The sequence below is a fragment of the Periplaneta americana genome, chromosome 5, assembly GCF_040183065.1.
Source record: "Periplaneta americana isolate PAMFEO1 chromosome 5, P.americana_PAMFEO1_priV1, whole genome shotgun sequence".
In the NCBI taxonomy this organism is placed as follows: Eukaryota; Metazoa; Arthropoda; class Insecta; order Blattodea; family Blattidae; genus Periplaneta; species Periplaneta americana.
In genome coordinates, this window is record NC_091121.1 from 55,595,098 (window position 1) to 55,621,986 (window position 26,889).

Here is a 26,889-nt window from a genome sequence, read left to right on the forward strand (position 1 = left end):
AGACTTTGTTTTCGTTTAAGAGAAAAGGTTGAGAATAACAATTTTCACTTCACCGGTAATTACACTGTGTTCCCATTGTTGGCATTCACAGGCTTTTGGTTGTTCCTCTCGATTATATTTGCAATGTCAGACAATGAAGTCAGCATAACAAAATTTTAACAAGTAACTGAAAAAATATATAATTTCCAATAAAAATCGCAAATGATCGATTATACACCCACTGATTGACTTTACCCACTTCTAAGGTAATTAACCAAATAATTGAGCGGCAAATAACGTCCTCGTGTGCTTTCAGCGAACGCCAACGAAAGAACCAAAATGGCGGACGATTATATTAAGTATTTATCGAGCCTTAGGAAGTACATAACGTAATCAGAAGCAAATGACAAACCGCATACGTTTAAATGCGACGTGATTGGCTGCCAATTGACTGTCCAATTTTGTGAAGATAATAATAACGTAGTTAAGCTAAATGACCATTTTGGTAGATACGAAGTATCACTTCTTTGCCTTTGATATAGACATTATTGTGGTACAGTTTGTCATTCCTTGAAGTGAACACATTTCTTTATTATAGTTTAATATGATGTAATTGCCTGATTTAACGAACTGTTCATTTCCAGTTGCGTCATTTTTATACGACCATACTATTCCGTCCCAGCAATGACAGCGATCTCGAATGTGAACTCGCTTTTGATGACATTCCCGTTTGCGAACTCCCTGTGTTACAGTGGCAACATCGTTCCCGGCATTCCCGCAGGTGACGCCGGTGCTGTGGGTGCTCGCGGGCATCGTGGTCACGCTGGGCGTGGTGGGGCTGGCGGCGGTGATCGCTCTGCGCGTGCGTGGCGGCATGTGCGGCGACTGCTTCGAACAGGACGACGACGACCAGCACACCAGCACGGGCTCGCCCGAGTCGCTGACGGATCCGGGCGCCAAAGTGGCCGCCGCCAGCACGGGCAACCTGCTCACCGTGTCCCTGCAGGGCGTGAAGGGCCCCGTGCTCGTCACGGCAGAGGAGATGGATGACCGCAACCCCGACGTCATACCGCATACCACAGGTTCGCATATCAGAAGCTCCAAATACAGGGTGTTTAAAAATAGAGGGCATAATTTTAGGTATGTATTCCGCATATGTAGACAATACAAAAAGTACATTACAACGTATGTCCGGAAATACTTGGTTTCCGTGTTATGACCTTCAAAACAATTATATTCACCGGAACGTTTTTCTTCCCGCATGTAGGTGTCGTGACAGAAGATATTAACAGAGCACACTCTGACAATTAATTCCAAGGCGAAGGGTACATTGAATGTTGTGTTTGGCGTTGTACTGTGCGACATGTACTCAAATCAGGAGCTGGCAGAAGTGTACTTCATGTACGGTAAAGCGGACGGCATTTCTGCACTGGCTTGTCGTTTGTACCAGGAGATGTATCCTGATCGATGGATAGGTAGAGGTGCCCAATTGCTTGGCCTCCACGCTCACCTGATTTGAACCCTATCGATTTCTACTTGTGTGGCCATTTAAAATCATTGATGTATTCGTCTCCGGTACCTGACATGGAATCCCTTCGGCAGGTTGTGAGGTAATACGCAATATTCCTGGAATTTGGGATCGTGTTCGCAGGGCCATGAGACATCGATGTGAGGCCTGTACTCAAGCAGGAGGTGGATACTTTGAACATCTGCTGTAAAGGCAACTACCTGCGGGAAGAAAGACGTTCCAGTGAATATCACTGTTTTGAAGGTCATAACTCGGAAACCAAGAATTTCCGGACACATGTCGTAATTAACTTTTTGTATTGTCTACATATGGGGAATACATACCTGAACTTAGCCCTATGTTTTTTAAACACTCTGTATGACGCTACTGCAGCACATATTCTCTACCAGCCCTGGCACAAAGGTGAAGTGCAGGAAAACGAATGAGCTCTTACCCATTTCCTCCTTTCCTTACACCCCGTTACAAACAAGCACTCAGTAAGCACTCTGCGTCAGTGGTGGATTTCAGGTTATCAGCGAGGGCCGGAAGTTGGTAAAAGGTATGGTAATAGTGCCATCATGCAATGACACTTTGTATAATAATTATTTCCATATCCGTTCGGTACTTTGCATCAGTAATAACACGTAACTTCGAAGCTTAATAGACCTTTCTTTTATTTCATTTATTTCTGGCATAGATCACTCTCTTAAACAGCGCTAGAGACTAGTAAGCCTAGAATGCTAGCAAGTTTCTTCCTATTCTTCTCTCTTTTTCACGAGCAAAACTAGTTACCTACGCTACGTCAATGGCGAAAGTCATATCTTTAATAAATCACCATTTGTGTTCATATTTCGTGGAAGAAACCCGTGATTGTAACATAAACTGCTTTAAGTTTTTTTTTAATAACTGCGAGGTCTTTATCCCATTTTAATAAATACTAAATAAATAACAAAATTATTCCCTTAAGCTACAGTTGGAAACTCGGGAGCACTGAAACTGAAAGTACTTCTATATTCTTATATAAATACAGTGTTATTCAATGCTACTCACAGTCACATGAAAATAGACGGCATTTTCAGCTTGTTATCAATTTGTGTGCTTGGTTCGTAGTGTTATGCCCATTTTGTTATACTAATTCTGACACTAGTATTTATTATACCATATCTGATACCAAAATTTATTGTTGAGCTCTATCATATCTGACACCAGTAATTTGTCGTGCCACTTGCCACGACAAAGGGGGGATGGCTTGTCTTTGAGATGGTCGCGAGTTATAATCTCTATCAAGATAACACAAACGAATCAGACACTGCGTTATACTTCCAAGCTCTCTGATATGATCTATAAACTGTACTTGCTTATGGATAGGAGGAATTCCTACTTAGAATGTGATCTCAGGCTTTCGAAATAATCACAAGTGTAGAAATTCACTATTACTAAGTTTATTAATAAAATATCAATTTACTACAGACAGATTATTAAATATTGAGATTGAACGATTTAGAAAGTATGAAAATTTCTGTTAATTCTAAAGTACCAAGAGGAACTAGTTAAATGAAAAGTCTAAAGATTGAACTGATGATTTTACTTACAGTAGATAGTTGGGCGAACCCTGATGCTATTCACAGATGATTGCATTCTTCTTCCTGGACGTCGGGAAGTTATGACCGCTACTGCATGACCGCCGTCTTGACCAATAACTAATGACCGCGTTTTGGACGTTTCATGTCCATTTATAAGTTCTGGAACATTGTCCTTTGTGACGTAACAGAGTGACGCTATTTTACCCGCGAATCTTCTAAAAAGACGGTATTGCATTCACTAAACACCACGCTTCTGATTCTTAACCATTATTTCAAATCGGCGTTTCCGGTCGTCACTTAGAACAATACAGATTTAAGGAACTCTCACGATTGAATCTTTGTTTCTGATTTACCAGTAACCAATAGAAATTGGTGTCTCGCGAGGTACGCTGCATAAAATATGGATCTTTCGTTATAAGTCAGCTGTTGCTAAGACTGACTTCGTGCTACGAGTAAAATGCAAGCGTACGCATTTCTGCCTTGTTCAAGGACTGGACTTTCAGCTTCAGCTGAGTCGACAAATTGTACAGTAATCTGTTGCAACAGGAAGCGATCTCTGTCGTATGTCAAAGGCATGTCTTCATTTTTAATAAGTACAATTTCATTACTTTAAAATAAAGTAAAAATATATTGCTTATGGTCATAACAAAGTTATGATTGCTTATCGTAATCCTTGGGCACAACAGTAGGATGTCAGTGAAAGTCTGAAAAGTCAAACTAGATGAAAATCTATCAGTCTTGAACGAATTTTACAATATCAAAAATTTCTTCATGGATATTAAAATTAGTTTCTTTTTTTTTTAATTTTGCCATAGGGGTGAAAATTTATTTTAATAACTTTAAACCATTCGAATGAAAGAGATAGAATGCATTAAATCAATATCCATGATTACATTATACAATCAATGCAAATTGATTCTAGGAAATCAAATTTGAGTAACTTAGATACGGCAAATGAAGTAAGTACATCATTATAAAGGAATGTACCTTAGATAATTTTTCTTGATAGTTTAATTCAAACTAGAAGGAACAACACGCGAATCAATCTTAATGTTCGGTTCAGAAATACGGATACTGAGAAAGAGTCGAACAAATATATGAAATACAGCAAAGAGATTCCTCAAAACTCTATCAGGTTTCAAACTAAGAGATCACATAAACATCAGGGAACAGTACTGACAGGCATTAATGTAGTGGAAGAAAATAACGACAGAATAAAATGGAGGCCACATGTACAGTACAAAACAGTAGTTTTTAATTTATAAATATTTCTAGCTAATGCAGCTGCATACCCCGCGGAAGTTATACGCTAACTTTATGTTTCCTGCGCAGAGTATTTTACCTTCAAAAAGTTTTAATACTGCACATGACATGCTATTTCACTTCTCAAAGAGCGATCATGTTATTTACCGTAGTTTCCTGGAGACATGCTTTACGCTGCACTGGAGAGTCTGCTATAGCCAATTATTGTTCCGTATGTAGTTCTGTAGTAATGTTACATTAGACACCATCAATACTGGTAACAAAGTTAACCATTACATAATGCATGATAGTACTATTTTGCTTTTCGTACGATATGAATATACTGTAGGGTTATCACAACAGCAGGAGCAATAGGCTATAAGCAAATAGAATTTTTAGAATGAATTCAGTGTAGTGGCAAAACTGATTTAGTCGAAAAATATAAACAGCATCTCGATAACAAAGTGTTGTTTAGTCAACTGTCCGAAGACAGGTGGCGCCAATAAGGCATCAGTATGAGGCACCTAAGCCAGGAAATAATGGAGTAGAGTGGCCAGTTCATTTCCCCCTCCATTGCATACATCGCAGACTAGTAACAAATTACACTAATCAAATTTCAGATCTATACAAACAATATTGTTCTCCCTCTGACATTATATCGTGAAGAGAGATGTACTGCCTGATAAAAGATGCACATATCAGCCAGAATCTCATCAGAGGTAAATTTAATAGCTAGGGGGCGGATTTCAGCGTATTTTAGTGTTTTATTACTTATTTGCAAATCACATTCTACCATTATATAAATGCATTACAAGTTATTTGTAACAAAAAGTCAAGATTTTATAGCGCATATGGGATTAATGTATATTTCAGCTTTTAGTGCATATAAAAGCTTATTTCGTTCTTTTTTTAAGCACTCTGATGTTTAAACGAAGATTAAAAATACGGAAAATCGGAAATATGGAATAAGTACATAAGAAACGTAGACATTGAATATTTTTATGGCAATCTGACAACATGCAGACAGTGCACTGTTCTCGGCGAATTATTGACAATTCCGCTGCAATCAACAAAGCTCTCCATAATTAAATGCATTACTGACTCTGTGCAAATATATAATATTGGGGCGTTATGGTGGATGGAAGTTGAGATTAAAAGAGCATATAATAAAAAAAATCCTGACTAGTTATAGGGGAGAATACGGAAATAGACGGTCACATATAAGTGCACTTCATCCTTCCCTGTCTTCCCCTTGCTTTCCTTGTATTCCCCTTGTTATTTTTGTATTCTCATCATTCGTACTGTATTCCTATTGTTCGCCTTATATCCTCCTTGTTCTCCTTGCATGCCCATTGTTTTCCTTATAGCCTACTTCCAATAAAATTGTTCTCGTTGTACTCCCCTAGTTGTACTTTCTTGTTCTCTTTCTGTTCCCATTGTTAGCTTTGTATTCCAGTTGTTCTATAATTACCCTTGTTCTTCTTCTCGTCTCCTTGTTCTCTTTGCCTTCCCCTTGTTCTCCTTGTACTCTCCTTGTCTTTCCGATGTTCTCTTTGTCTTCGCCTTGTTTTTCTTATCTTCCCCATGTTCTCCTTGTCTTCTCTTTGTTCTCCTGGTATTTTCTTTATTCTTGTCTTCCCCTTGTTCTCCTTATATCCCCAGTTATTCTTGTATTCCTCTTGTTCCCTTTGTATTCCCATTGTTCTCCTGGTATTCCCCTTGTTCGCCGTGCATTTTCCTTGTTCTTTTGTCTTACTCTTTTTCTCCGTATATTTCTCTTATGGTGTTCGTAGTCCCCTTGTACTCTTTATATTTTCCTTGTACTTCTTGAATTCTCCTTGGTTTCCATGTATTCCCCTTTCACTCCTTGTTATGCGCTCTGTCCGTTAAAAACAACCCCTTCTACATAAAGATGTGCAACATAGTAGAGCTACGTACTTGAACAATTTTTTTTATCTGAAGACAGAGTTGAAGCTAGTCTTCTCAATTATATTAATTCCATTTTCATTGCGTCCCTTCCTTTACTTTTTCTAATTATTCTGTCTTTCTTCTTTTCTTTATTTGTTTATTGCTATTTTTTATCCTTTGTTATCTTTTTCTGTTCATGTCCTCCTTTAATTCTGCCTCTATCTTAAATTATCTTTTCTCCTGCCTTACATGTTATCCTTTTCTCCTTGTTGCTATCTGTTATGTCAGTTGTCCATTTTCATTTACTTTCTTCTTTCTCATCCTATTAAGAGTCGAGTGGGGATCCTCAGCAAACTCCTTCCATATATTTCTATTCATGGCGAGGACTCGCATATTTTTATTCTCCACTCTTTCTGTTATAGCCTATATTTTTCTTTCCTCTGCCACTCTTTCAACATTACTTTTTGTTTCTTGTGTTCTTTCCTCATTTGTTTTTTTCTCTCTCGTATTTTCTTCATCTCTTCTTTTCCTCATTTCGTTCCTTTCTTATTCTATATATTTTATTTTATATGTTTTCCTCTCGTTCACTCTTTCTATGTCCTTTCTCTCTTCAGTTCATTCTGTTTTTTTTTTTCCATTTCTGTCATCCTTCCCTTATATCGTTTTCCCTTTTCTTATCTTTTTTCTTCCTTCTGCTCTTTATTTCTTTTCAGTAGATCCTTTCCGTCTTCCTTTTACTTTGATTTTGTTATTTTTTCAATTTTCCCCTGTTCCTTTCTTCATTGCTTTCTTTTGGAGTGAATACGTATTTAGAATCAGATCGACACACGGGGTGCCAGGACGAAAACGGCGATGTAACGTTTGCAGGGTGATCCATTGCGATACTATAACTTCGTGACTAATAACACGATTGAAATAATGTAGTCTTTTCAATCAGATATACGACTACGATGCGAGCACGACCTTGAGTTGGCCGGGTCCCGCTGCGACTGGCGTGAACGAAATTTTCCGGGCAGTAGTTAGCCCTATATCTCGCGACTACAATGTGCTAGCGCGCTGATTTTGGTGTCAAACGGAAGATAAACATTTCGTCTATCTGTCGATTTAAACCAAACGTATTCACTGAACACCCACATACACCAATTTTTTAATTTTATTTTTTCTTCGCATTTTTTTATTATTTCATTTTTCCCTTGCTCTCTGTGTATTCTCCTTCTGCTGACCTCTTGGTTCTGATCTCTCTTTACAGATATGGAATACCCTACTGTGGAATACAAATCATACGACAAGCTGAGCGTCGACTCAGGGGGACGCCCGTTCAGCGTGGAAACGCAGCCTACTAAGTCCGTCAGCTACGGCAACATTCCTCACTACTCCAGAACGGCGAGCACAGTGAGTGTATTTCTGTGTTATCGTACCATCCACATCGGTCCGCTTCAGATGAATAAGATATAATAAAATGGTGTTTATAAAAATGTATTATTTTCCCTCTATTTGCTGTTAAAATTTAAATACGAAAGTCCACCGCTGTGGGGTAACGGTTAGCATGTTTGACCATGCAACGAGTTGGGTCGGGTTCAAATCCTGATTGGGACAAGTTACCTGGTTCAGGTTTCTTTCATGGTTTTCCCTCAACCCATTAAAAGCAAATTCTGGGTAATTTTCAGCGCTAGAATATGAACTCATTTCGCTGTAATTATCACCTTCATTTCACTCAGAAGTTAGATAACCATCGCTGTTGATAAAGCGTCATAAAATGAAGGAGTTAAAAAAAGTACAATATACGGAAATGTTAATTGTGAATGGTTGCAAAATACGTGTCACTCCAGGTTACGTGATATTGCCAAGTGTCATTGTGAACATTGAGTCAGCTCTGTGGTAGCGTGTCTGCCCTCCAGACTAGCCGGCCCGGGTTCGATTCCCGGCGGGGTCAGAAATTTTAATATTGTGCACCAGTATGTCTGGGTTAAATCCCAAATCTCTCCGCAGTGCATATGAAGAGAAGGTATATGTCACTGTTGATAGTGATTCGTCCTTTGGATGGGGACGTTAAGCCTGGCGGCCCGCTTGGTGCTATTCGACAGTAGTAGGCTACGTACCGGCACCGGGTTTCCCCTTCTCCCTTCCTCATCTTCATCATCATCATCATCACTCATTCCCGAACTACACTTACACGAACACTTACACATACACTCACCTTAGTACACGACATAACTCTTCACATGTACAGTGTGACCCGCTGAAGTGGTGTACAACTAGAAATTGGGTTACAATTCTGCCACTTATCCGCAGCATGCGAAACCACAATCACGCAAGTGAAGTGGGTTGACATTTGATACACACACACATTCACTACTACTACGATGAAACGCAAGGATCAAGTCTGAGCATGACATCTTTAAACATTCAACTAACTTGAACCAGAAGTTTAACATTTTCTTCCAATTTTAACATTAATATAATCCAATTTTCAAAAGACGGAATATGTTTCATTACCATTTAATGTTAATATTGAGCTACATCTAACAACATTTATTTCGAATTTTTACGTTTCATACACATATTAATTTTTACGAACGAACTTTCTCATTTTGTCTTCATCCCACATAATTGTTAATTAAATGTTAAATCATTTTACTCTCCAATTACAGAAATTAATGTGATAGTCTAAAAACACGTCAATTTCAGCATTACTCTTTTGTTAGCTTTATTTATAAATATGTGTAGTGTCATTTCTCCTACGCATAATTGAATCTATTTGTTTCGAAAGGGATCAGTCACTAATTTTCATCATTTGAAAATTAACAAAGTTCATAAAAAATAAATTATTGATACATTAAAATACATAATCACATAAGCGTATGTAAGAAACAGAAAGAAATACAATTTTTGCAAACCTTTTAATATACCGTCAACGGGGGTAACATTGGCCCATTAAGGGTAATTTTGGCCCAACAAAGAATATATATTTTAATTGTTATATCTCCACAAAATGTGATATATCTTAGTAGCCTCAATTATTCTGTGTAGATGGCAGCTCCTATCAGTATTTTGTGAGAGATATAACAATTCAAATATGTAATTTCTGTTGGGCCAAAGTTATCCTTACTGGGCCAATGTTACCTCCGTTGACGGTAGATTTTTTTCTCCTAAAATGTATGTCAATTGACTGATGTTATTTAAAAAAAGAGAGATTAAGTTACTATTTGTGAATCGAGTAGTTAGTGAAAATAAGGTAGAGCGAGTGCTTAATTCATACAATTCCAGTTCTTATTTCAAAATAAAAATGAAGCAACAGTTGCTTATACAGTGGAGGTTCAGTCCGGAAATTCTTCGTTTTTAATCAAAGATAAAGGGGAAAACGGCATTTAGAAATTGGACATACTTTCAATTTTAGTTGAAGAGGATGAAGATTTAACTATTCAAATGTGTACGATTTCTCTTTTATTTCTTCTTTTATCTCCTAGAAGCAAAGGCATAGATCTATCTAAGCTTTATAAAGTGATTTTTTAAATATTTGTAATAAATTTGTAAACTTCACTATAATCATTTTCTGATGGTTACATCAATTATGATTTCCTTTCCTCATTATACTTACATCCGAATACTGGTCTATTGAATCTCCAACCCGTAGTGTGTCTGTTATTTTCAAACAATTACAAATCTTTGTTCTATACTTCCCAACTTCAGGAAACAGTGCGGTTTGAAGCTCAGCCAGTGAGATGGCAGCACTTGCCAGGGAGCCACCAGACGGTGACGACGGCGACACAGACGCACAACGCAGAGACGCAGACGCCGCTGCTGGTGCGGCACAAGGAGAGCGCCGTGTAGCAGCGCGCCGCCCGGGGGAGGGAGGGGCCCGCTCTGATATTCCGGCGGCACTTCGTCGCAAGGTGAGGCACACTGCTCATACTCGTAGGACGTTGGAGATTAAGTATGACAAAGATTCTGAAAATCGAAACTGGGAAAGGAACAAAAATTAGACACAAAAAGCAATGAATGCTCCTTCATTATTCTACGGCTTTGAAACTATACTGTTTTCGCTGTAAGAAAAATCCTAATGTGAACATAAGCACGTTGCTGTCATACCCGTGATTGGCTCTCAGTCGAAACACTCACATGACGCAGGAAAATATAGTTCGTATTTGGAAACCATAATCTTGTATTATTTGAAAATAAAAAATTGAATTCTAGTTGTTAAATACGATGAAACATATAACTTCACTCATATGTAAAACGCTATGTAGAAAAAAAGCTACTTTTATATTTTATTATGTACTATGAACGCGGATGAATACCAACAGTAATACCGAGGTAGTCTGTTTTTGTAACAAGATGGCATCACTAGAGCTCATAGTTGTTCACGCAAGCACGTTGTACCGAAGTATGGCTTCTGCATCCTCGGTATGTGTGGTTATTAATCATAAGAGTAGAAACCCTCTCAAAAGCGGACAAAAACAATAATAATCTTAACTGTATATAATAAGTTAAGTGGGTTTTAATTGCAGTAATTATAAAGTAAATGTCTCCTAAGCAAACGAATGCGCAGTAGTGAGGTTAGGCCTACTTGACGAGTACCGGGAAATGTTTAACATGAAACAGAATGTACAACAGTAGGCGGGAACACGTACTGAGAATCTATGGCGCCAAACAGTGGCCAATGAAGCCTCACTTCAGTCACGTGCTATTGTTTATATTAGGATTTTTCTTACAGCGAAAAGATTATAGGGCCGCATTCAAGAACGTCAATTCAGTTCACTTCATCTTGACTTCCTCAAGTCAGAAGGTTGGGTCATATACATTTAAAGTGTCGGATCCCTATTCAGAAACAATATTTATATTTCCCTTAACAACGTCAAATGAATGGTTTGATTCCAAAACCCTGCTATTTTTCTCTAAAAGATTTTGACCCAATAACATTGTAAACATATTTCTTATGTTCTGAATCCAATGCTGAAGTTATCTTTTTGCCAATTCCTGCTATTTGTCACTGAAAAATTATATAGCCTAGTGTATATTTTTTTGTTTTGCAGTATCTGCAGAGTTTAAGCCGTACGATCACGCTCCGTCGACACCAGCGCCACGCCCAGAGGGATCGACTCCGGCAAGCGAGAAGGTGAGTTTCACTGCTGTAGGAGCGTCTTAATACAGAGTCATCATTTTATCCGGGCTCGCTTTCAGCGGCGCCGTATCCGCAGGCACACACAGCTCGCCTGCCGACACTCCCCGCGAGGTCGACGGACATTATTACGCATCAAGGTAAATAGTCAGAACGGACAAGGCTAACTTAGTACAATTATTTTATAAATAAACGTACCCAACATTGCTTACCTTTTCAAAGAAATCGCTGAGATAGTTCTCTTTGGACTTCGAAACACATGTTGTAGCACTGTAACAAATTTTAATTCAAACGTTCATGCTGTTTGCGAAATGTTAGCTATTTATTTTCTTCTCTATGTTATTTTGCAACTCATGTAATGTTCACAGATTTGACTTATAGACTCTGTTTTCTAAGTGTGCCACAAATAAAATTTCAGGGCGTTAAGTCTGGGGATCGAGAGGGCCACAACCCTGCACTAATTTCTCTGCCACCAAAAACGTCAACAATCACACGCAATGAAGTCCGAGCTGTAGCCCCGTCTTGCAGCAACACACCATACATTTGTTCTTATTAAGTCAAGTGAGGAAGAAATGTTCCAAAATTACAGCATTAATTGCGGAAGTCTATTCTGCATTCTTGAAATGTGTTGTCTTTATTGTACTTAGTCATGCTGATGGATTTTGGCCTATAACTCTCCAACCAAATTGTCTTCCCTTAAGTCGTCATTTCTCTTCTGTCTATACTTCGTTTCATAATGTCTGGCAGGAGAAGTAAACATAGCCAGCAGAGGAGAAGAGAAGTACAGAAGAGGTATAATGCTTCAGACCGCCTAACTTGAAGTCAAGCATGGAATGAGACCTCTGCCATTGGTTGAATAGCAATTATACTGTTCTCCTTCTCTGCCGGAAATACATCTCCTGTCAGATATTATGGAACGAAGTATAGTGAATGTTATTTTCCACTACCCTTAAGAATTTCAGTTCGTAATTTGTTTCAATGTTTGAAATCAGAGTTGGTACTGGTTTATGTTCATATATTTGTTTACCTCTTCTGTTTTCGTTGTAGGAGGTTCATCTTCTTTAACTGGAGAGGTAGGCTACTGGAATTTTATAAAAATCATCTTCCAGACAAGTGTTATGCCATATGACAGCCCCATGGACCCGAAAAAGTTTTGGGTCCCCACCAACAATTAACTTATGTATACTGGAGACATTTAGTACTCAGACTGTAAGAAACAAAGTGGCATGCAACATAAATTTAATATGCCGTATGTTACTATCTAAAGCAGACATCTGCGAAGCAAAAAAATCGAAAATTTATTTTCAGCTTAATTTTTGCTTTTCTCAATATTTTGCCGTCCTGGACCCGGACCCATGGGTAAATATGGACCTGCATATGACCTGTTACTTCCTCGATCCATCTCTGAGCCGATCGACCAAAGATGGTCTGCCTTTTGGATGATAATGCAGGAGTCGTTCTGAAATTCTCTGTGACTATTCTTTTCGTAATATGGTTTATCCAATTCTTCCATTGTATTCGTATATAGTTTAAAGTAAATTCCATGTATAATTATTTCAATATTACATAATCTTCTTCATGGTCAAATTTGAAATAAGTTGCAACTTTTTCTTACATTATCGGATAAAATGTCGCAATGCTGTTTTCCATATAAAAAATGTAATAGGCCTATAACACTTTAATTATAGTATATTTCGCTTACGATGTAACACGGACAGTAAAAATACTGTACAATGCGTGAACCCGACTACAATAGCTACAACATAAATAACTGCTCTCTTCCTTTTTTTTATAATGTTTCCAACGCCCATTCTCTATTAAACCTCAACTGCAACCTGATGACTTTCAGAGTCCGAACTTATAGGTTTGTTTCTGCATCAGTTTCCGACAGTTTGCAACCGTCATGAGCAAGCGCACATCGGATTTAGTATGTGTGAAATTGAAGTGCGTATGCTCATGACGGTTTCAAACCGTTGGAAATTGCAGCAGAAACAAACCTATATTATCTACTTTATTTCCTACTTTTACCATTCGAGATTATTAGGATTTCCATAGATGTTATGCTGTAGACACAACTGTCAATAAAGTAGTGAACTTCGTAAGACGAATAATAATTCTTCGACAAACTTTATGTGGGACTCTCTCGGTTTGAACAAAGTTCTTTTAAGGGAGCTACAAATGCCTATCTCGCTAATGGGAAATTCAAAAAATTAATTTCCCATTTTCTCAGGAACTATTCAAGATAACGTAATGATAATTCTACAAAATACAGGTTCATGTCTGGTTGAGTGTTAGAAGGCTCTATGGCCTTAATTCTGCCAAGTTAAATAAAACTATTATTATTATTTTTATTATTATTATTATTATTATTATTATTATTATTATTATTATTATTATTATTATTGATATCATTACTTCAAAACATGATACAATATACGTATTTTTTTTAATTTGATGTTATTTTTTTGTAATTTACTTCAAATTTTTACTTTCAATAGATCGACATTACCATACTAGCGCTATGAATGAGTGGTATAATTTTCAGAATACTAGTTTAAGCAGTTTGTGAGAAAATATAAAACTCACGCAAGTAAATTTACTTTTCCAGAAATCTCGCTGTTTCACTAACACGGAAACTTCCATTTGTTGTTACTTACTTACTTAATTAATTAATTAATTACTTACTTACAGCTTTTAAGGAACACGAGGGTTCATTTCCTCCCTCACAGAAGCCCGCGATTGGTCCCTATCCTGAGCAAGATTAATCCAGTCCCTACCATCATATCCCACCTCCCTCAAATCCATTTTAATATTATCCTCCCATCTACGTTTCGGCCTTCCCAAAGGTCTCATTCCCTCCTGCCTCCCAACTAACACTCTATATGCATTTCTGGATTCGCCCATACGTGCTACATGCCCTGCCCATCTCAAACGTCTAGATTTAATGTTCCTAATTATGTCAGGTGAAGAATACAATGCGTGCAGTTGCGCGTTGTGTAACTTGTGTCATTTAAACATTTATAATGTTATTTATTTCAATTATGTATGTTATTCAAAGTTACGAAATCTTTCCACGTCGACCAAATGCTATTTCGAGAATGATGAGCGATACTCGAAGCGCACGAGAATGACGAGACGAGACTCGAAAGACAAATGCAACGAATACAGCGAACGAGAGCAGCAGTTAGTTTTGTTCATCTCTATTAGTTACCGTTAGGAGAGGTAAAATAGCAGTGTTGCCGCTCTTGAATCTTCATTTTTATCTTCGTAATTATCCCTATCTTGTATTAATTGTATTGGTTTTGTAATTTTATTGAATCTTTGTTATGTCCTTTAGTACAAAAAAGTTATTTTATAGGAACCGCCCCACGAACACGAGCTTGCTCAAACGGGTATGAGCTACATAAATAATATGTATTTATTTTGTATTTTATATAGTAATAAATACTAAATACCAATTTTCGAATGATCTATTTACTTGGGATTCATCCTTTCCACAAGTTTACCAATTTCACTTTTTTTAATCTGAAACTGATTTTACATTGTATACATATAGGCTAAACTTCCGTAAAACACTTTTATTGATAGCTAACATGTTTACTAGACGAATGAGAGAAAAGACATGGCGAAACTATAAAGTAATCTTCTTTTACGTCATACGTGCTCAACTGCATTTAGGAATATGAAGGAAATGCATGTCTTTACTGTCAAGCTCGCTTCTATTCAACCTGCAGTGGAAAGTGCTCATTGCACGCCATGCACTTTATGACCAGCAATTTAAGATAATTTTCTCCACAGGAATTGCTTGTTCAACGTGTTGTACAATTTTACTACATTCGGTGTATGCGTGCAAATATCTTCTTTAAAGCCATATCCCGCTCCATCAGGAAGTAATTAACCCACTTCATGCGCGCACTCACTTGAAAATAAAAGTTGAAGTTTAGGGTTGTCCAAAATGAAGTTATGTTCGATTCTAATATATTAAACACTCTCACGAAATATAAACGGTAATTTCAATCATTGTTACGTCAAGAGTGATGAACAGACAGCGTATTTTTGTTCCCAAACGTACAGCGGATCGAGTTGTTTCTTCTGGTACATCTATTACGTCACGTCGATGCCTAACGTGGCTCGTTAGCCGTGGAGTTTAGGTCCGTGACCCATTTCTTTTAGGGCTCATCTCGACATTCGTCTTAATGCCTTAGGAAAACCACGGAAAAATCTTAGGCAGGATGAGTTGTCTCGTCAAGAGAATAACCAGTTTGCTCTTAGGTGTGCCACGTAGTATTTAATCGTCGAAACTGTAATAGCCAATTGGCTCTTTGATGATTTGTTTCAGATCAGGAGACTAGTCAATTGGCTCTTTGATTATTCCATCGATCTGTAACAGGGAACGAATAGATTCTATTATCTCCCGATCATATTCATTATGGTTAGTTCGCGAAAGTAGTTAATAAAACATACTATTAAATAAAGTATTTATGATCTATTTATGATTAGTCATTTATTCATAATGTTCTGCCCAAGGACAGGTCTTTCATTGCAAACCGAGCATTCTCCAGTATTTCCTATTTTCTACCTCCCTCTTAGTCTCCGCATAATGATCCACATATCTTGATTTCGTCTATCATCTGATATCTTCTTCTGCTCCGAACTCTTCTCCCGTTCACCATTCCTTTCACTGCATCCTTCAGAAGACAGTTTCTACTCTACCAGTGACCCAATCAATTCCTTTTCCTCTTCCTGAACAGTTTTAGTAATATTTACATTACTTACTTACTTACAAATGGCTTTTAAAGAACTCTGAGGTTCATTGTCACCCTCACATAAGTCCTCCATCGGTCCCTATCCTGAGCAAGATTAATCCAGTCCCTACCATCACATCCCAACTCCCTCATATCTATTTTTATATTATCCTCCCATCCAAGTCTCGGGCTCTCCAAAGATATTTTTCCCTCCGACCTCCCACTAACATTGAATTTCTGGATTCGTCCATATGTGCTACATGACCTGCTCACCTCAAACGTCTGGATTTAATGTTCCTAACTATGTCAGCTGAAGAATACAATGCGTGCAGTTCTGCGTTGTGCAACTTTTTCCATTCTCCTATAACTTCATCCCTCTTAGCCCCTAAGCACCTTATTCTCGTACACCTTTAAACTCCGTTCCTCTCTCAAAATGGGAGTCCAAGTTTCACAACCATACAGAACAACTGATAATATAACTTTCAGCTTTTTTGACAGCAGACTAGATGGCAAAAGTTTCTCAACCGAATAATAACAGGCATTTTCCATATTTATTCTGCGTTTACTTTCTTCTCTAGTGTCATTTATATTTGTTACTGTTGCTCCAAGATATTTGAACTTTTCCAAATTTTCGTACAATATTCTGGTCACGACATATAATCATATTACTTTTCCTTTTCGGGATTTACTTCCAAACTTATCTCTTTTTAGTAGTAGTAATTATACAGGGACATCACTTTATTTTTACCAACATTTTTAACATTAACCTGGCTATACTCGGAAACACTGTTACCCCCTTCCATTACAGGAGTTTGGTGTTACTTGTGCAATATGTAAACAAATAATTTTACTAACTATAGGAGGAGAGAAAAGTAGTGTATTCATTTATGTTACAGGGAAATACAGTGGCCTATTACGATTTTCAGTTTGATCATTACTGTTATGATATTTTACCAAAGAAACAGTAGAGCAGTAACATTTTTTTTTTTTTTTTTTTTCACAAACTGACTCTTCAGGCGATTATATTCATTATTTAATGTCTACTTTTCTGCAGCATATTACTAACCTAATTTATTCCTGAGAATTTCGTGTGCAATTCCGTAAGAAATCCCAATTTCTACAGTAACTTCTTGACCGACTTATTAGGACTTCGCTGCATCCTTTCTCTAGCATCTTCTACAGCATCGTCTGTCATCTTTGTTGGCCATCTTACACTTTTCTTCCTTTCCGTACACACTGTTGCTCTAAATTTATCTACCAGATTAATGATATTTCTACGAACATATTCCGTAATGATATAATCAGGAAAAAAAAACTGCTGTTCACATTCCGTTATATTGTAATTCCAGTTTTCATCATCGTCCTTCATACCTACAAACAGTAAAACAAAGCTCTTGTTTAAATAATGCTGTTAAGTACAGTACAGTGTGACAGCGACGTGAGATTCGAACTCACGACCAGCGTCCCGCGAGAGAGCATATCGCGCGGGCTTCACGGGGAAAGGGGAAAGGGGCCTACACGCGAGGGGAGGCTGCGCGCGCAGCTGCTACTTAACGCAGTGAATGTGGAACGACCTTCCCGACTATTCCAGAAGTCCGTCGAAGTGGAGATATCGAGATAATTCTCTACACACCTGTAGAAATTTCTCGCAACTATGATTTTGCTATAAAAGAAGAAGCGCCAGCGAACTCGAGCAGAGTTTTCAGTTATTCAGTCAGTGAGTAAGCCAGAGCAAGCAAGCCAGACTTGTGTGCCGGAGTTCGACTCGAGTGTGCGTCCGCATCTGCGTCAGCATCCGAAGGCCTGAGTTCGAGTGCAGTGGACCGCAGTTGGAGGGACCTGAGTTCGAGTGCAGTGGACCGCAGTTGGAGGGACCCGAGTTCGAGTACAGTGAACTGTCTCTGAAGGTCTGTGGTTCGAGATACCGTGAACTCGAGTGACTGAGATAGAAGAACTGAGAACTGGTAGTTCTGATTTGTAAATAGTACTGTGTAAATATTAGTTAAGATTAACAGTTCATTGTTGTGCGTAATAGTCCAAGTAAGTTGTCATTGTCGTCGGTGGAGTGCTATAACGAATACTGTGTTGAGTGAAGATCCAATTGTTGACGAGAGCGTTTAAGGTGGATTGTAGAAAGGAATTATTGTGGCGAATAAATTACATTGTTGTTACAATAAAATTCACAATATTATAGGGTACCGTACTTTCGGTAACTCTAATCTTCACTTGCGCTCAGTCCACACAGATAAATTCAGTTATGCTACACACTGTACCTGTGTGAAAATAAACTTCAATAATATAAGCCCTTTCTTCTATAGAAAATACAACATATTTCTGAAACACACTGTACTCTGCTAGCAACAGCGGCCGTAAGTTTATATGGCTGACGTTAGCAAGAACATTAGTGAAAGGGGTGGGAGTCAAGTACAGTCAGAAGAGCAGGTACAATAAAAATGCAAGTAAAAATAAAATGATGTCCCTGTATTTTTATTTTGTGGGTAGTAACCTGTGTTATAGAAATTTCTCAAAGTTGTGTTCATCTCCATTCAAATATTCCCGGTATTGTTTGTTGAAATTCTTGTTCAAACTATAAATTGTTTCACTAACGTTTTGAAGTGGCATGGCGTCCTATTTCTTTGTTTAATGATCGGATCATTTCAGTTATATTAGACAGGGATTCGCCATATCGCCATCTTATTTAGTGATTATTCGTGACCCCATTTCTGGCCAAAGTTCTTGCTGTTCATCACTCTCTCAGCTTTATTATTATTAATTCCGTTCCTCTCTACTTTAACTTCATATTTTTTCGCAGAAGGTAAGCTAAATGTCTAAACTGTCACTTGAGCTTAAACGCCTGAGAAAGGACTAATATGAATAGAATTAGAGGCAAAACTTCGACATCAAACAATGCTGGCGTCATCTCGAGGAATTTTTCAAGAAGTTTTAAGATGCTAAAACTCGTGCATTTAAGCTTCCTGTTGAGACATCTCACAAACTGTAAGTTTCACGAAAAGAAAAGGAGAAGGAGTGTTCTACTTCGAGAAAGAATGACGTTTCATTTCCTTTCACAAGACAACAAAGAGAAAAAATGCAAGGGAAACGAGATGTTTGCAGTTTGATACATTTAAAAAACTGAAACGGATATTAGATCAATAAATAGGAGTAAGCTAGCATCAATCACTACAAAAATTCACGGTTGATAATTCTGAATGTCTGCGACATTACAAAACTTTTCATACTCTGCATCACTTCAAACAAAAAGAATTATCATAAAAGACTTGCTTAAGTTAAATCAACAGTCCAATGATGTTGATGATTGTTTATTATGTTGCAAATTCAGAATGTTTGTTTTCCACGCTGGAAACGAGGCATCAAATCTCGATTTATCAAAGCGAAATTTCTATGGCTACAGGTGAAAATATAAAGACCAGCATGAAAGTTGAATATTTTGGACAGGAAAACATCGATCATTCAGGAATGGGTATTTTAGAGTTGTTACTTAATTATAAAAGTGACGCTGATACAAATTAATCTCTCCTTTAAGCCACGATACGCGGTCGAACATCAGATCCAGCGTCGTGGTATTGCCACTGAAGATGGAGGAGCATTCCTCCGAAACATGTCTGGTTTTTAACTGATTATATTAATTTTAATAATTATTAAAAATTGTGTTCATACAACTGTAATAAATTATTTCTCTGTATACTTAATATCTCATTTATGAACACTGTTGAATTTGACCTTACTTGTGTAAATTCATATATATACAGGGACATCATTCTATTTTTAATAACATTTTTAATATTAACCTGGCTATACCGTTGGATCAACGCCTTTTGTTACCCGCTTCCACGACTGGAGTTCGATGATACTGGCGTAATATGTAAACAAATCACTTTACTAGGTATAGGAGGGAAGAAAAGCTCATCCATTTAGATAAAGTAAGAAATATCGCGCTTTTGAATTTGATCATTTTCATGAGGTTTTTGTTTAATCAAAATACAATACAGTATTAACAATGAGTGTTTTTACTCACGAACTGAGCTGTCCATGTGGACGTATTCATTATGCAGTGTATATTATACCTACTGTATACAGCAAATTAGCGTACAATATAGAGAATGAAGTTAAATTGAAAAATAATCATAATATGGATATTTAAACACATTTTTGAAAATGGTGGCCGTTCATTTCGATACAGACTTCAGTTCTAATGTGCATATTATCGCACTATAGACTATTGTACCTAATCCCAATTACCAGTTTCGTCCTTCGTACTAGTAACTCATGTTGAATAAACTCTGTACCTACTCTATAAAAGAGTACCTTGTGTACTGTAAATTCAATCTTCACTTCTGTCCGATCCGAAAAGATAAAATTACTCAGACATACTATCTACTGTCCGTCCAAGTGGTTATGTCGTAGGGTCGTAGAAAGGGAGGAAATCACGTGACAGTTAATTACTTAACGAGGCCCTTTTATTTACCTTATTCTAAACAGTTGTATAATATTACGCAGACGTCCAATTCCTAACAGCAATTAATGTTCTCAGAAAAGACATAAGACAGCCCAGGCACTAGCTGGCGAATAAAAGCTGGTGGCAGAAACCGGGATACGACGTAGGCAAATGGACGACAGTACCTGTGTGAAAATGATTCAATATTGAAAGCTCTTTCGTCACTGGAAAACGCGAACATATTTTTGGAACGTACTGTTTACTATGACCGTAAGGCTACTATGACTGTATATGCGGTCTTGGATCTGTGTAGAGGACGGTTGAACTTCATTAGTAGAAGGGGTGGGAGTGAAGTACATTAAAAAACTCAGGTAGAATAAAAATTGAAGTAAAAATAAAATGATGTCCCTGAATATATATATATATATATACATACATATACACACATGCACACATTGAAAGTTAATGCATTCTTCATTACATTGTTTATAATTAATTATAGTTTGTTTATTTTGTATTGTAGTTGTCAATTAAAGTCCGCACCGTGGCGTCGTGGTTTAAGGCATTCTGCCTAGGACACATGTTGCGAAGTGCTTCCAGGTTCGACTGTAACATATAAACATTGGCGATCACGTTTCATCACAATTCCCTGTTTATTAAGCTCCTCATTGTCCAAGGCCGACAAAGTGCTTCATTAGAACTAAATTTATGTGAGAAGAAGGCAGCAAAATGTCACACTCTCCAAATAGACTGTTCGTCTTTATGTTTTTCACCTAACATTTCGTTATATTGGGGGCTATTCCTTCTGATACCAGTTCTTCATTTGCGGAATATTCTTTCAGAAAAACAGAATGACCAATCGGAGTAGAGGTATTCCTGTTCCGTTAGTGAAGGAGGACACTCTTCAAACTATGTTTCCAAGCATCAATATAAAAGTCTCCAGGGTCAAATTTGGCAGTCCCAGCATAAGAATCACTTCTTCGTTGTTGTTGCAAAATACAAGCTGATTTTCACGATGAGTGAAGGTTGTACAATGTTATCAAAGGAATATATTTAAAAGTAAACATACATGACTGTGTATTTCAGCGGAGGAAATGGATAATTTTTCATGTAATGCAAATTCAAAAAAAAAAAAAAAAAAAAAGTTATTTCTGAGAAATCTGATGTGAGAAAATTTTCTGAGCTCCATTTCATCTTAATACTATTAAAATGAATATCAATAATTGTCTTATATTTTTATACTTTGTATGTCTCGTTTATTTTGACCAGCTGTTCACATTCCATTATCGGTTTGGAAGTAAATCCCGAACACACAAAGTATATGATTATGTCTCGTGACGAGAATATTGTACGAAATGGAAATATAAAAAATTGAAATGTAACTATTGAAGAGGTGGAGAAGTTCAAATATCTGGGAGCAACAGTCACAAATATAAATGATACTTGGGAGGAAATTAAACACAGAATAAATATGGGAAATGCTTGTTATTATTCGGTTGAGAAACTTTTATCATCCAGTCTGCTGTCGAAAAATCTGAAAGTTAGAATTTATAAAACAGTTATATTACTGGTTGTTCTGTATGGTTGTGAAACTTGAACTCTCACTTTGAGAGAGGAACAGAGATTAAGGGTGTTTGAGAATAAGGTGCTTGGGAAAATATTTGTGGCTGAGAGGGATGAAGTTACAGGAGAATTGAGAAAGTTACACAACCCAGAACTGCACGCATTGTATTCTTCACCTGACATAATTAGGAACATTAAATCCAGGCTTTTGAGATGGGCAGGGCATGTAGCACGTATGGGCGAATCCAGAAATGGATATAGAGTGTTCGTTGGGAGACCGGAGGGAAAAAGACCTTTAGGGAGGCCGAGACCCAGATGGGAAGATAATATTAAAATGGATTTGAGGGGGGTGGGATATGATGGTAGAGACTGGATTAATCTTGCTCAGGATAGGGACCAATGGCGGGCTTATGTGAGGGCGGCAATGAACCTCCGGGTTCCTTAAAAGCCAGTAAGTAAGTAAGTAAGTAAGTTCACATTCCATTATGCATTTTCCTTTCCTTCTATATGTTATATAATATGTCTGATTTCTACTTACTTGTTGTTTACATTATATTATTATTATTATTATTATTATTATTATTATTATTATTATTATTATCTTATTCAGTTTTGTGTGTAAAATTGTAGTGTACTTTGTAAATTTGTAGTATTTTTTGTAACGCAGTTTTACTCCTGGCTGAGTGAACGTTAGAGAAGGGCGTATGGCCTTAATTCTACCAGGTTAAATAAACCATTATTATTATTATTATTATTATTATTATTATTATTATTATTATTAAAACTTCACATGCAATGAAATCAATATTGTCCACTGTACGGTAATTGTAAAAATAAGAATTGATCATGATTTTGCATACCAACGTTCTGAGTCACAATCTGGATTACTTTTAACTTATTTCAGCTCTTTGGCTAGTATTTTAACTGAACCCATACGTACTTGTTTAAATACAGCGACTTCACCTCACTAAATCTTTGCGGAGATAAAAAGTACATTTCAACAACTGCTGTAAAGCTGTGCACATTTTATTTCAGGTGGTCGGCTGCTTATTGAAACAAAGTGCGGCGTAACGGTCAGATTGGAATCTGTTTCACACAGAGCAAATGACTTTCAGGTGCTTTACGACCGGTGTAAAGTACCTACGCATTGCGATTCGTAGTATATGTGCGGCTCATTGATAGGATTACAGAGCTCATGGACATCCGCTGTATTAAAAGCCGTACATTTTGTTACTCTCTTCTCCACTAGTTTGTCTAGCTCCTTCTCTGCTGTCCTCTAGGTATGTATGTATTTATTTATTTATTTATTTATTTATTTATTTATTTATTTATTTATTTATTTATTTATTTATTTATTTATTTATTTATTTATTTATTTATTTATTTATTTACTTATTTATTTATTTATTTATTCATTCACTCAATCATTCATTCACTCATTCATTCATTCGTTAGTTCGTTTATTTATTTATTTTTAAAAACATAAAATTGTTTGGTCACACGTTAAAAAGTGTTAAAAGTTTAAAAAAGGTATATACCTTGGACGTATACTTCACCTGACATAATTAGGAACATTAAATCCAGACGTTTGAGATGGGCAGGACATGTAGCACGTATGGGCGAATCCAGAAATGCATATAGAGTGTTAGTTGGGAGGCCGGAGGGAAAAAGACCTTTGGGGGAGGCCGAGACGTAGGTGGGAATATAATATTAAAATGAATTTGAGGGAGGTGGGATATGATGGTAGAGACTGGATTAATCTTGCTCTGGATAGGGACCAATGGCGGGCTTACATGAGGGCGGCACTGAACCTCCGGTTTCCTTAAAAGCCAGTAAGTAAGTAAGTATATACCTTGGACAGACGGCCCGTTTCGATGTGATGTTACGTTTTCAGGAGACACTGATGAAGACGTAACATCACGTCGAAACGGGCCGTCTGTCCAAGGTATATACCTTTTTTTTTTAATTTTAACACTTTTTAACGTGTGACTAAACAATTTTATGTTTTTAACAAACAAAGTGTTTACGTGAACTATAATCAATGATATTTATTTTTATTTATCTATTTATTTATTTACTTATTTCATTTATTAATTCCAATTCATTTAGTGTTCTGCCCAAGGGCAGGTCTTTCACTGCAAACCCATCTTCTTTCTACCAGCACTTCTTTCTATCCCTCATCATAGAACGTCTCTATACTCATCCTCCTACACTGTGAAATACCACGTCTCTGGAATTCGTTACCTAATGATGTCAGGGACTGCCGGACTTTATCACAATTCAAAATTAAATTGGAAAATTTTGTTTTGTTTAATGCTTTTTAGGTATTGCTAGAAGTGTTGGTTTGTGTTTTTTACTCTAGATTAAAATCGCAAGTTTCTTGATTATGTTAGTTAATTAGGATACAATTAATTATACTTAATCACTCATTTAAAGTTTGTGTGACTGCAACCTGTGTATATTTTTGTGTGACTTTACTTTTTTTATAGTGTTTTTTTTTTTTCCTTTTTATTTCTGTTATTGTATTTGTATTTCTGGTGGTGTGGAAGAGAAGACCTGATGGCCTTAACTACACCAGAATAAATAAATAAATAAATAAATAAATAAATAAATCTTTCTCCAACCTTTCCTATTTTCTGCCTTCCTCTTTGTTTCCTCATATGATCCATATATCTAAATGTCTTCTATCATCTGTTATCTTCTTTTACCCCGAACTCTTCTCCCATTCACCATTCCTTCCAGTGCATCCTTCAGTAGGCAGTTTATTCTCAGCCAGTGACCCAAACAATTCCTTTTCCTGTTCCTGACCATTTTCAGCATCATTCTTTCTTTACCCACTCTTTCCAACTCGGCTTCATTTCTTATTCTCTCTCCACTTCACACGCTCAATCCTTCTCCATATCCACATTTCAAATGCTTCTATTCTTTTCTTTTCACTTCGTCATAATGTCCATCTTTCTGCCCCATACAATGCCACACTCCATAGTTTTTTTTTCCAGATGTCAACAGGAGATGCTCCTTTTTCTATTAAAAGCTTCCTTGGCCATTGCTATCCTCCTTCTGTATTCTCTTTTATCCTCTCTCCTTTCCTCTCTTTTCTTCCTTTTCCTTTCTCTTTCTCCTTTATAATCCTTGTCATTTTTCTTTTTTTTCTACTTCTCCTCTTTTCTCTTATCCATTCATTTCCCTCCTACAATCTTCTATACTCTATTTTATCTTCTCTCTTCCCATCTACTCTACTCTCTTCTTTATTCCTTTCCTTTCCTCTCCTTTTATCTAGTCTGCTCTCTCGGTTAGTCTTCATGGCTTCTTAGTCTCTCTGTTTGCTGTATACTTCTATTCCTTCCTCATTCAATCTCTGCCTATAATTGATTTGCAGTATGCATAAGTTCATTTCCTCAAGTCTCATAGCACACGAAGTTGTAACAAGTATACTCCTCAACGACTTTCAATTTTGAGTTATCCTTCAAACTTTGCTGCTTTCTGTTGTTCCAGATTTCTCAATGAACTCCACAAGAGGCAAGAAAGAGGCGCTCACAGAGACGCGGACAACGACGAACGGGAGATGGCTTGACACTGAACTGTAATGCTCAAACTCTATTTTGTAATACGAGATGGTTTATTTATTTTTACTTCTGATGTTCTACATTTATTTCCTTCTCTCAACATTTCAATTCTCTTTTCCCTATGATCCGTTAAACCTATCCACTTATTTCTTTCAGAACTGTTGCGACAATTCAGTCATACGTGACGCTGAGTGATAGTTTGAAGCACTGATTACCTTCATTAAATTATTCGCAAAGGAAGTTAAGCTATTTGGACTAAATTTATAGTTTTATATCGACTTCAGCGGTATTATTTTTCAAAGCGCGAATTGGAACAATTCAATATAATTTTCATTAAGTCGCAGACAAACGGAAGATTTATCAGGGGATTTTATTTTTACTGAACACAAAACATTAACAAAAAAAATCGGTAATAAAAACTATTCAGGGGATATAAAAACTAATATTAAGAATATTTGCGTAAACATTTGGATGTGTATTTTCATGTATTTTATTTAGCAGTAACTGCGCGTTTCCAATACGAGAAATAAATTCACGGTCAATTTAATTATTAGGACCCGAGCTGTAGTAGAAACACACTGGCACGGAAATTATGCATTGATTAATTATTATATCACATTTGTATAAGCATAACTTAAAAATCATGCAGATGGAAGAATGGAACCATAATTTATTTCTGTTATACTGGTCAGTACATTCCACTGAAAGTTTCCAAGAGAGATGGAGTACATTTTAAGGGAAATAATTGTAATCCTTCTCTTAGGTATTGCTTTCTTAAGGACTATGTAAGACATTAGGCAGGAATAAATTGTGGTTTCTAAAATTCATTCTTCTTTATAATGTCTTAAGCCGTCAGCTAAAAATTGATGTTCTGGAGATCCGGTCATGCTCCAAGAACGCCTAACCTGATGGTTGACACATACCTAAATGAAGATGTTAAGAGTAAGCCAACGCAGCTTGGGGAGGAAAATACTACACGCCACCTGGAGGGTTAGAATCAGCAATCTAGAAGTGATGACCCGGACAGGTATGAAGAATATAGCGGTCAAGGCTCTACAACTGGAGGTGAGATGGGGCGACCACGTGTTGAGGCACAACCAGTCAAGCTGGGACTATGCATCAACTGTGTGGGAACCGAGAATATGAAAGAGAGGCCAGGGCAGATCGAGTCGGCATCGGTCAGACCTATTCAGAGAAACAGCAGGAGTAGTGTGTCCAGGA

At 37.1% G+C, this 26,889-nt stretch overlaps 1 protein-coding gene across 1 annotated transcript in view; it reads left to right on the forward strand.

Annotated features, from left to right (window-relative positions):
- LOC138700413 (neural cell adhesion molecule 2-like) overlaps positions 1 to 25,822 on the forward strand; it is a 300,957-nt gene extending 275,135 nt beyond the window's left edge. Inside the window, exons 8-12 of the mRNA XM_069827031.1 lie at positions 732 to 1,061; positions 7,469 to 7,611; positions 9,910 to 10,112; positions 11,253 to 11,335; positions 25,598 to 25,822. Coding sequence (XP_069683132.1) covers positions 732 to 1,061; positions 7,469 to 7,611; positions 9,910 to 10,050 — 614 coding nt within the window. The 3' untranslated portion in view covers positions 10,051 to 10,112; positions 11,253 to 11,335; positions 25,598 to 25,822. The remainder of the gene's footprint in view (positions 1 to 731; positions 1,062 to 7,468; positions 7,612 to 9,909; positions 10,113 to 11,252; positions 11,336 to 25,597) is intronic.
- The last annotated feature ends 1,067 nt before the right edge of the window (positions 25,823 to 26,889 follow it).